This window comes from Balaenoptera borealis, assembly GCF_965194805.1.
Source record: "Balaenoptera borealis genome assembly, chromosome: 8".
Lineage (NCBI taxonomy): Eukaryota > Metazoa > Chordata > Mammalia > Artiodactyla > Balaenopteridae > Balaenoptera > Balaenoptera borealis.
This window is the reverse complement of record NC_138865.1, coordinates 95,408,380-95,421,081: the sequence shown is the minus strand read 5'-3', so window position 1 is coordinate 95,421,081 and position 12,702 is coordinate 95,408,380. Positions and strand designations below refer to the sequence as shown.

Here is a 12,702-nt window from a genome sequence, read left to right as displayed (position 1 = left end):
CTTTATTGACCCAGTAGGTCCAGTAGGTTGAGTCCAAGTAGTACATCTGAGACACAGATCACAAACATAACGAGTTATCATCAGGCTGGCTTTTGTTGTGGTGGTTGTGATACTGACCAGGGGTCTTGGCCTTCCACCCCACCCCCACCCCCCACCCCCGATCAATAGAAATTGACTAGAGCCCAGACAAGAAATTCAGGCAAGGCTTTATTAGGGCTGCGCCAGCTGCAGGAGGGAGCAAAAAAGGAGAGCTTTAGCTCCTGAGGAACGAAATAAGGCTGTAACGTCTCATAAAATAAGACACACTTATACTGGTAAAATTTAAGAACAACAAAAAGTGCATTCAGGAATATATATGTTTTTAATTATTCAAAATGGTTCCCCAACTACTAGCATAGCTAATTAAGAACTGTACTAAAACTATATTATACCAGAAATGAAATTCTTTTGGAAGTACATAATTGTCAATAACTATGTTTTTTAAAAATCTTGCTGATATACTGTTTATTCCGGAATATATGCAGAAGACTTTTTCTCTTTTGTTTTTTGCACTTCGCCATTAGGTATATTTATTTTAACTAACGAGATTCTAATAAGAAACTTCTTGAATTTCATTTCTGACTTCAATGTTGATACTTAAATAAAAATGTAGGTTTTATACCATACCTATCCTTGATCTGTCTGGCAGCCTTGGAGCAAATCAGGGAGAAGAGAAAGAAGGCAGTTAGTGCTTTTCATGCAAGTTTCAATGGCAGTGACATGCAAGAAAAGTTAGGATAAAAACCCTGAAATAGATTAGTTCATATTCACCAAAACATAAATTACAAGAAATCTGTACAGTTCACATCAGCTTGCATAATGTGATGTTAGAACTATAGTTGGAAATCCAGTCCCGATATAAATCACCTTAAAATAAGGAGAAAAATTTAACACTTCAAACTAATTCCAGATGACTATAAATGTTTTTTCTTACCTTAAGATATCAACACACACCTCCACTTTCATTCAGTCTGACACTCTTCAACTAGAACAATCAATCTCCTTCACGGGGCACACATTTCTATGCATTCTGATGGTTTTCTTATACATTTCAAATCTGCTCTTCACTTTTTCTTCAGAGATCTCTTTCACCACTTCATAATGGTTCTTCCAAGTTTTCTCTACTTGCCTTCACTGGGCAAGGACTTTGTATTCTGAGAGCTTGCCTGCTAACATATAAAACTAGGCTGCAGTTCTACAATCCTTTACCCCAAAAAATGAAGTTGTAATGGCAAAAATTCAGACAAGGAGAAACCAAAGAAACACTTCTAGCAATAGGGTCTTTCCCTCAGATGACTTCATAGAAGCTGCCAACTTAAGCCTACGCTACTTAAGATATCTTTTTTTTTTTTTTTTTTTTGAGAATGCTAGCACAAGCTTAGGAAGAGGGCACAGCTATTACTCGGTGCTGTATGTTACAGAAAAATGATGAAAAATACATGCAGAAACTGCTGTCCCCTTTAAATTTACATACCATATAATAGGTCCAACAAAAGGTTTTTTCCCCACACTGACCATCATAATTAACAACACATCTAATGTAGAACATGGCTATTATGCTTGATATTCTAACCCCAGTGTCTAGCATAAAGCTTGGCACATAGTAATATTTAATAACTACTAAAGTTAATTGAACATTAATTAGATGTATTCAGCAATGTTTCTGTTGTCTCTCTTCTTCAGTTCTAATATTGTTCTTACTTGGTATTGGTCATTTTTATACCCATCCTAAAATATTCTGGTCTGCACACCTGTCTACACAAAAAGAACAGAATTGAGATTTAGAAAATGAGCACATCACAGCACTATCATAATCAATTCCATGACCTTGTATACTAATCATTCTATTTGGTCCTTAATGCTTCTAAAGACGCATTCCAAGCTCCAAATACTACAGCAAACAACCCAATTCTGTGGCATCTATAATACGTGTCTTAAGTCATACATAAAAGTACAAAGTACCTACTTTGGTACTAGGAATAAGAAATGTTAAAGTCAATTACATGTACATCTGAAACTAATATTGTATGTTGAATTTACCTTTAAAAAGTTAATTACACTGATTTTTTAAAAATTATTGTCATTATAGCTAGAATTATAACTGAAGATTTTTATACAAGTGTGAAAGGAGGGGAAGAGGAGACTCGACTCTGTACTTGATGTTTCTTTACACATGGAGAAAAGTGCCACTAGCCTTACTCTCTATTCCCTCATTTTCTCCTGGGAAGATGATATGACTTAATCCGATTATGAGTCTGGAAGGACAAACTAGAAATAAGTAGCTCAGCACCTTTCCCTCTTTCTGGCAGCTTGCTTGCCCACAGAGAACATATATTCTATATTCGGTTCTTTCCCTCTATTCAGTAAGTTTCATTGAAACAGGCTCCCCTCACACACAAAGACCTGAGGTAGCCCTGTACTTACATCCCTGGGTGGGGTAAGTTTGTCTACTTCTAGGATTCAATATTAGGAAGTGTGCCCATTGATATAAGCCAAATTCTTCAATATCATTTTATTTGGCCTCTTATCAACTTTATTGTTTTGTCTTATTTCCCAATTGGTTTAGAACTTGGTTAAAGGAATGCTACTTACCAGTCACTCCCAAATAACCCAACAATATAAAGACCATTACTGTTTTTAAAACTGACCATAATGATTCAATTTTGTGTCTAGTATTAATTTAGTAAGGTGCCATTTTTTTAGTGCATCTGTGTGCAAGTGTGCACATGTACACATGCATGTAAAGCTTTCATGTTATTGTTTAATATACTAGGCTGTTCATGACAAACCAGAAAATAAATAGATGAAAAGCCATATAATCTAGGAAAAATTGTTGCCCCATGTATTTATATATATAAATACACCCAGTTGGTAAAACTGGAGACCCTCCATGGTTCCTCTTTCATTTAGGTTCAAATTTTATAGTATATATACTGTATAAATGCAGGAGGGGTTGAAGAAGTTATACTGTGCAATGAGAAAAGGATAGAAAGTCTCAAATTATGCAGGTAAAAAAAAAAAATTATGCAGGTATTTCAATAAAAGGGCCCAACTTCAAGAAATGTCTTAAATTGGAAAATAGATTGTTTAATTTTTTTCTGGAATTTCTTCTCCCAAAGCAGAAAGCTGTCACATTAAAAGATACACATTAATATGTTGCTTGATTCCTCTAAGTTTCAGTTTCAAGAGTGATGCATTTTTGTCAATTAAACATCTCTACTTAATGAGTACCACCTGATCCCAGGATTTACCACTGCTCTGTCTCCAATACATTTATTTGTATCTACATAATACCACTTCATGAATTATGAAGAGGTCTCAGTGAATACTTAGATTTTTAGGTTATGACAGTGTACACTATTGGAAAGCCTTCAAGAAACATTAGTCCTATTACTTTGCTCAACATCATTATTTTCTATTTCAATTTCAATCACTATTTCGATTTCAATATTCTACTGAAATCCTGTTTGCCAACAATTCATTTCTCTCTATTATCATCAGAGATGGCTCCTTTCTCTCTCTCTCTGAGATTCCCTTCCTCCATCTCTCAAATGTTATTTAAAATAAATCCTACAATTCTGACCCTTTATTTTACCAGTTATGTGAATCTGTCACCTGAGACCACTTCCTTAAATAAAACTGTAATAATAATGGAGGAGTAATCACAAATGGTTCTTTATCACTACCAATTAAATATAAAGTATTTAAACCAGATCTTTTCCCAATCTGCAATGAGTAGATATAGAAACTACTTTCCTCAGTGAATTTATTTCAGCCCTTTGAAGATTAAGGTCTTATTGTTTCTATATTTCTTCTTAATATCTTCATTTTTCTCCTTTTATAGAAAGACATTAGAAGCAAAGTACTCTAAAATAGTTCCATATATGGAGGAGCTAATTAAATAGTCTTTCCTAAACACAATTAAAATAGGAATAATAAAGAAGTTTTAGATCTTGCTTACTGTACTCAATGAATCATTTACCCAAACAGAACAAAATCTGAGATTTCCAAATTTCTTCCCAACCAGCAGAAATTTTTAAACTTTTTAAAAATACGGAGCATTAGACCAAGTTTTAAGAGCTCTGAGTTTCAGCCCATCACATTAACCAGCAAGTCACTTAACTCTTTTAGGACTCAATTATCTCATCTATAAAATGATGAGCACAATGATATCTTTGAACCCTAAACTCCATCCTAAGCCATCTTATGTGTAGATAAATGACTTTTTAAAATTATCTAAAATAAATTAAACATTTTAACAATCTAATTCTCCAAAATACAGGCTGAAATGGAGAAAGGTAGCAAGGGAAAAGTTAGTTAAAATCAGAGCACTGATAAACAGCAACAAAAATAAGAATATATCTGTTTCTGAATGATAACTGCTGAGAGAAAAATATACTAACATTGTCAAAACAATGAATGTAGCAAAGGCTAGATGTCACATTTTCAGGAGAAGATTTGTCTTGATTTTGATTTGCAGTAAAGTCCAAGAGAGTTCCTACTAAAAATGTGAATGCCACACAACACTGAAGAAACTTTTCAAGTTATGTTTATATGTTCACATTGTTTCATACTTCAGATTATCCTATTAGATTTGGGACAGATAATTTTGCAATCTTTCCTTGAGACAATCTGAAAATGGCTAGGGGGCAAATATTTAATACTTTTTACAATATATTACTGAGACTTCTACCTTCACCCCAAAAATACCATATTAAGGAATAACTTGGGAAATGAAGGGGACTCAGTCAGAGAGAGTAAATAAGAGACCGTTTCAAAGTGCAATTTTCCCTTAGGCAAAAAATACTAGATTTCAAAAAAAATTACTGCATACTGGTTGATTCCAAACATTAGAAGTTTTATATTTCCTATACATATATTTATCTGTTTATAAAAAGCACTATTTTCCAAAAACACGATCATTTAAAAGTCTTCTTCACAAAACCCTAGTAAATAACTTGAAATAAACATGGAATACAGTACCACATACATCTGTACTCTATGACTAAGTACATTTATATAACAGGAGACTGCATTTCTATAAGACATAAACACCTACAAACGAAGTAAAGGTGAAAAATTATAGTTTGAGCTATTCTTAAATATTTAGACTTGTTTTTAAACTGCCTTCATAACTGAAACATTCATGCCTTTTTTTTTTGGCCACACCGAGCAGCTTGCAGGATCTAAGTTCCCCGACTAGGGATCGAACCCATGCCCCGTGAAATGGAAGCACAGAGTCCTAACCACTGGACCGCCAGGGAATTCCCTTCACGCTTTTGTTGATGGTCCTCTCCTCTCCCAGAATTCCTGACTGCAGCCACAGAAGCAGTTTCTGCCAGTACTACTTCTGCTCCCTTGAAGATACTGAGTGAGCTTCCACCCCTCTCCTTATTTGCTCCTTCCAGTGGTCAGAGATTGACACCTGCTGAATAATATTCTAATGGTGAGTTAATGTGAGTCAGAAGTTGGAAATACACAAAATCCTTTCTCCCTTTTCATCTGTGATCTAATCTAGAAGACTGTTTCCCTTTCACCTTACTCTGTACTTTTTTCTCCAGTGTAAGCACCTGTGGGCAGGAAACCATTCCCTCCCTCCTTGTCTGACAACTGAGTTATGTGTGGCAAGATTGGGATGAAGTGGTTAGTTATATTGACTTGGAAAATGTCCCATAAACTCAGCTCTTTTCATAAGTAAAATTCAAGTTCTAAAATTCAAGTTCAAATTCTAAATTCTTTTCATAAGTAAAATTCAAGTTCTAAATTCGGAGGAGAGGGGGAGTTGGTGGGAATATTAATTTTGCTAAGGGATCCATGCAGTGTTCTGCAGGCCAGTTATTAGCAGAAAAACCAAGTCTGCTGGGGCTTTGGCTACTTGTTCATCCAGAAATAAAGCTAATGATCCAGAACTCATTTGCTGGTGATCTTCCTGCATATATTTACTATCAACCAAACTTCTAACAGTTTACTTGTTCACTTTCAGACTGTCTAATGCTGGTAAATAATTAGCATAGCTTTCTGTTCAATTCTCATGCTGATGTACTGCAACATGATCACTTAAATATTAGTATTTAAAATACTCTTTTTGAAGATAATGAAGTCTAAAAAGACTCATGGCCTAGATTTCAGCCTACAATATTTTTTGTCCCCATGAGTTATTCATATTAATCTGCTTTAATCACTTTAATATGAGATATTTGCAAATAATATACATTAAAAGAATTGTTTCCAAATATCTAACAACATACTCCTAGTCCAATAATTAATCTTCCAAGTCATCTTTCCCAACTCTGTCAGCAATTAGGTATCTGAGGCAAGCCTGGAGTCCATGCAGCTGGTTAGGAAAGTACATTTAGTTTTTGACTTGGAATCAAAACATTATCTGGATACTATTTGGATATACTAAGAAAATAATTGCAAGTAACTCTCAGTTAAGCATTTTTCTTGAACAATAAACTCAGATTTCTGGCTAGGAAACACTGACAAATAATTCATTTCAACACATCTCCAAAGGGATCAAGCTACTAGGAAGTACTGCAAAATGCTGGAAGACAAGACCAAAATAGTAAGATAAGAAGCAAAGTGGCACATGAAGAAAATATATTTAAACCACAAGGTGATTTATTTTATCAGAACCTTTCCAATTTACAGTATACTGGAAACAAGTTTTAACAAAGCTGGAAAGAACAAAGGAGAGAGAAAGAGAGAACAGAATCTTTTGAGAGGAAGAAGAAAGGACTCTGAAAACGTCAATGGAAAGAGAAACTTGGGAGAAACAAACTTTTATCAGTTTTTCCAAGCATCAGGTCCTATTTAAATTCACCTGGATTCAAGCTATTTTTGAGTACTATGTCCACATTTTATAGTTTTCCTGTCTTCTTCCGCTCTCAGGTGCTCAGCTGTTAATTCTTGCTGCTATGATTATGTCTGTCATTAACAGCTGCCCTACTCCACTAGAAGGGGAATCTGTTGACAACCAGGAAATAAAAAGGAAAAAACCCGAAAAACTTAGTAGTACCATGTACATACTAATAGTCAACAGATTCTGAGACGCTATCATGAATAGAAGATATTAACTCCCACTCACGAACTGTGCGACACTGATTCTGCTGACTCAGACATCTTTTGCTTTCTGCATGTTTTTTTGGCTATGTTCCAGGTATTTGAGGTTATCACATAAATGCCCTCTGAATAGGTGACATATCTATACTTTTAGAATAATTTAAAGTATGATACTATTCCCTCATAATTCCTTTATATAATAAGTCTTACAAAGTGCAAAGATGAATTTTCTTACAACCGACATCCAAATTCAAGAATTAATTAGTTAACTCGTTTACAGCAAAAGAAATTTCCATTCATTTAGTCAAAAGGAATTAATTTTTAAAGTTCATTTTCAAGATGCAGGGATTTAAGTCAGCAAATGTTATCTTCTCAAGGAAGTTTCTTCTACCCTCAAGTTCATAGAAAAATCATAAAATGAAATCAGTGGTGGGCACACATGGATTATAAAGCTACCTTTCAAGCAGCTCACTACACAGTCCACAAAGACCAAGAAAATATCAAACTCAAATATCTTATCTTGATAAGACTACTTCACAGTATATATTTTACTAATTATATAGCTTTATTTCACACTCTTTCATGCCATTTTCTATATAGTCTACATACTTATTCTGTATCAAATATCAAATGATTTGATAAACTGGCAATCATTTAAAAATGACTCTACTTAAAGTAAGAAGAAGAATCTAGAATTCAGAATCTCTTAAACACCAGGATCTAGGTTAAAACATTAGCAGTCTTCTTGCTCTACTATTTGTATCTTCACACCAAATATACCCCTTAGGGACCTACATTTTCATATTTTAATAAAGCATTCAAACAATTACTTAAGCTGAACACTGGGACATTTAATAACAAATTTAGTAAGTTTCACAATGCTTTCATATGCATCAAGTGACGATGTTTTCCCAATCAGCTCACTGAAAGGAACACCAACTTAGATTTTTATGAATGTTAATAGCAATATCAATCTCCTTTCCTTAGTTATAAAATGTTTATAACAAAGGTATGACTCGGCTAAAGTATACAAGTACCTTTAAAATAAATGACCAAGGGGGAAGTAACTGAAAAAAAAGAGTAACGTCATTCATCAGAATTGAGCATTAAACAAATAATTAATTTGTTCGTAACCCCAATGACACACACTTCTAAGTATACGCTTTGGAATAAATGAACAGCTAGCATTTTACTTAACAAGAACTGCCAAACCTTTTCTAGTATCAGAAATGACTGAATGAATCCAAAATCAAACGGGAAAACACCATTTTCTTTTCAACAAAACTTTCCTTTTTAAGTGGATTAGTTTCATTTTTTTGGTTAGTTTTTTGGTACCTTTGAAAATTCTTCAGGTTCCTTTATATCTAATGACCTTGTTGCAAATTCTAGTAGTTCTTCCGAGTTCTCCAGGGCATTATTACATTGACTAAGCTGACTCTAAAAATAATAATAACAAAAAATCATTAAAATAGAATTTCCTATTGTCATCAGAATCTTAAATATATATTGTTACAATGAATGTTACAATCTTAATAGCAATAATTGAACAAACATTTTAGAGAGGTACTGAAGCAAGGTAATCACTAGTCATATATATAACAAATTTTAATTATCTTAAACTGTCCATAATTTGTCCGGAACAGCTTAATTACATACAGATAAAGATATACTCATCATTTAAAAACAAAAAAGAAAACAAAGCAATTATAAATGGTTGGGGTCAAATTTATTTAAAGATTCTTCTCAATCAGGTAGTCAGAAAATTTAAAGTAAAATATCAAAATAATCCACCTGCAGGCAACATCCTCTATAATGAAGACAAAATTTCTTGATGATATTTAATTAAGCTAAAGTTCATGAATCAAGTTACAGGTACATTCAGTTGAGCACAATCTTAGTACTCCACTTATCACATTACTCAAGTAATACATGCTCCTATAAATGCTAATTTACAGTTTCCAAAACTGGATAACACAGGAAGTGCCTAGATTTCAAAAAAATCAAATAGGAACAAAAAATGGTAACTGTTACAGTGATAAGCTCTGTTATAGTGATGTGTTAATTTCACCTAACACAACCTTTCTTATTCAGTTCTTTCTCTCCCCTCTCCTCCCCCCTTCTCTCCATTATCATTTGTAGATTTAAAACTAAGCCCAGTTATGTGAAAATATTGTTAGTGATACCTTTAAACAAAGAAACGGACCCATTTCTAAGCTTTTAAATGTATCCAAGATTCTTCTTCAGAATATTTATTAATATCTATTCCATATTCAAATCTACTTAATTTCCCCTTCTGATACAAACTAAAGATAAACTACATCTGATTTTATTGGTTTCTGATGTGTCCTGTTTTACTTTGGAAAAGTAGAATAGTTCAGTCACAGTTTGGATTAGAATAGGTTTTCATGTGTCATTCTAAGAACCTAACTACAATTTCATAAAAATACTGCTCTTCCTATGAGTAAGCCTCTTATGAGTTTCAAAGAATTAACAAACCACCATTTGAAATAGAGCTTTATAAAAGCAAAATCACTGAGAATAAGATGGTAGGTGTAAATGGTCCATACAGGATCACTAGGGCAGAGTAAGTCAATGTAGTATAAAAGTAAAAAATACCAAGAAGAATAAATAATATATCTCAAGGAACTATTAAAGTAAAAAAAAACCAATCTGAAGTCAAAGTTTGAAAAAAAATATCTTATTCTAAGAAAATGCTATAAATTTGCTTTGAAGTCAAGAGGGAAAGCAAAAAAAAAGGGAGAACAAAGGATTACAACTTAAAGAGCACTTAGTTATTCAGAGGAATTATTAAAATACCTTAATAAAAACAACATGCTATTGAGTTTGTGAACCCAAAGAAAGAACAGAGATGCTCTATTAACTCCAAATAAAGAAAGAAATGGCATCAGTAGCCAAGTTGTGATTCTTTTTAATACTTGGTTTTCAAACTACCCCAAGAAAGCTTTATGGTTTGAGATCACCATAGGTTTTCCTTTGAACCATAACACAAGAACATACTGAAGAATGAAGTTATGTTCACTAAGCTTACATCTCAATAACTTAAGAGTTTTATTTTACAGCCTACTGTCCCCTCAATATCCCGTGCTCTGCCCTAGATAACCATTTCTATTAAAAAACTGTGAAAGGAGCTTCCCTGGTGGCACAGTGGTTAAGAATCTGCCTGCCAATGCACGGGACACGGGTTTGAGCCCTGGTCCGGGAAGATTCCACATGCCGTGGAGCAACTAAGCCCGTGCACCACAACTACTGAGCCTGCACTCTAGAGCCCATGAGCCACAACTACTAAGCCTGCATGCTGCAACTACTGAAGCCCACGTGCCTAGAGCCTGTGCTCCGTAACAAGAGAAGACACCGCAATGAGAAGCCCACGCACTGCAACGAAGAGTAGCCCCTGCTCACCTCAACTAGAGAAAGCCCGCACACAGCAACGAAGACCCAGTGCAGCCAAAAATAAATATAAATAAATAAATAAATAAATTTATTTTAAAAAAATACATTAAAAAAACTGAAAATGTTTGTGCCATTGAGAAGAAAAGTCAAGTACTAAGAATCACAAAGGATAATAAAAGGATGGAAAAAATGGAATTGCTATAAAAAATGAAGATCTGAAATGATGATAAGGAAGAAAAGATGGTGCTAACATCTCTGCAGTCACCACTTCCAAAGAGTATTTAGAACTCTGTTCCTCTCATTTTCTGCAACATTTTGAATCCCCCATCAATATTCAACAACTAATGATGAATTTGATAGAATACTTGATCAAAAAATCAGAGTAACATCATCTCATTTAAAAAGAGCCCAAATGCAGTTTGCATGGAAGACTTCCACGAATCAGATCAGTTGCAAAAATAATAATAATAATTATGTTCATTAGCATTGTAATTAAGAGTCACAAAACCCAAAGTGGACAAAGTTCATCTAAGACTCCATGAGAAAAAAAGGTTAAATAAATTTATATGACCCAATTATTCATTACTGGGAATTTAGCCAATAACTAGAAATATAAATTCAATAGTTTACAAGAGCAATAAATGCAGCCTGTTTTAAGATGAGCACTATAGATTTTATGTGTACACACATATACCTAGCTCTGTATAGGGCTGCCAGAAAGTAAGTTCTGATATGAAAATATCACACTTCTTCTAGAAGTCAAAGGACATATTTTAAACCAAAACTCCACAATGGATAGAGAGTACCTAATTCTGAAAATCTCAAACATCTTGACTTAAGGACAGCACACCTAAATATCAAAATCCACATGCCATGACATGAATATTAGATCTCTCCTCCAAATCAGCGGTGACTTGGCTTAAAGATGATTCTAAGACTCTTCTAGACTTTTAATCTTTGATTATGTTAACAACTGAACTGCCTCTTACCTGGAATACCCTCTCTTCCCTTTATTAAGTAAGCTTTCCCCTCCCTCAAAGTGCTTCAAATCAGTTTCTAAGAATTGCTCCTGAACTCAATTCCCTTCATGATCCCTCTGCATTATATACAGCTGTAGAGTGTTTACATTAACATTATTCTTAAATTGGTTATATCTTACATACATTTTTGCTTACTCTTATAAATTCTAATCTCTTTGGCAAAAGAATTTGATTTTCCTTTCTTCTGCATTTCTTGCAAATTACCCTCCATGAGAATGTGAAATGCATGAGGGCAGGAACTGTTTTGCTCACTACTACTTACTCTAAATCCAGCATAGCCTAACTCAAATTTTACTGAATGAATGCATAAAATCTTGATACTGGCAATCAAATAGTATCACTGACTTCCCCATAAATTATTAAAGTAGCTTCTCAAATATGAATTTGGAACATTAAAAGATGTGGAACATTCCAAGGTTTTTCAAATTCTTTTATGACTCTAAACTATCTTTAGAGTAAGCATAACAGGACATAATGAAGATGATAATATAATTTTTAAAAATCCAATGATAATTATGACTTCAATGTCTAATAATGCATTTCTAAAGCTATTATCATATGAGCTTTGTTTCCAGTGTATGTGAATTTTGAGGAGAGGAAGAAAGGGAAAAGTAGAGAAAAGGACCTAAGAGAAGCAAGTCAACTGCCATTATTTAAAACCTAGCAATATAATAAGATACGTGAATAATATGGGACAAGGAGGAAGTATTTTTCCTCCTTGGAAAAGTTTCTACTTCTAATGAAGGGTGTTATCAGTTCAATTTTATTTAGCCAATTGCAAGGTTTTTTGTTTTTGTTTTGTTTTGTTTTGTTTTTTGGCCACGCAGCATGGCTTGCAGGATCTCAGTGCCCCGACCAGGGACTGAACCCAGGCCACAGCAGTGAAAGCCTGGAATCCTAACCACTAAGCCACTAGGGAACTCCCCAATTGCAAGTTTTTAAAATTGTGTCTATTGGCTGCTTCTAGCTTCCCTATTAACAATGCCAGAAAAATAAACTGCATGCACAGTTAAGCAGAAAGAAAGTGCCAACAAAAAAAGGCACCAACCAGGTATTTGAAACTTACAGGTAAGAGAGAAGAAAAATAATAGTAGCAGCACTGGAGCATCACTCACTCCAGGGATGGTTAAAGGTGGCAGATAAGAATTGA

General features: G+C 34.0%; 1 protein-coding gene across 7 annotated transcripts in view; it reads right to left on the bottom strand.

Moving 5' to 3' along the window:
* FSD1L (fibronectin type III and SPRY domain containing 1 like) overlaps positions 1 to 12,702 on the bottom strand; it is a 73,120-nt gene that overhangs the window by 33,938 nt on the left and 26,480 nt on the right. For all 7 annotated transcript variants that reach the window (XR_014247884.1, XM_082404048.1, XM_082404043.1 and 4 more), the window contains exons 4-5: positions 8,437 to 8,538; positions 667 to 689 (exon numbers count right to left, since the gene is read on the bottom strand). Coding sequence is in view for 6 of the 7 variants with exons in the window: in XM_082404048.1 (XP_082260174.1) it covers positions 667 to 689; positions 8,437 to 8,538 (125 nt within the window). In the remaining variant the exon portion in view is untranslated. The remainder of the gene's footprint in view (positions 1 to 666; positions 690 to 8,436; positions 8,539 to 12,702) is intronic.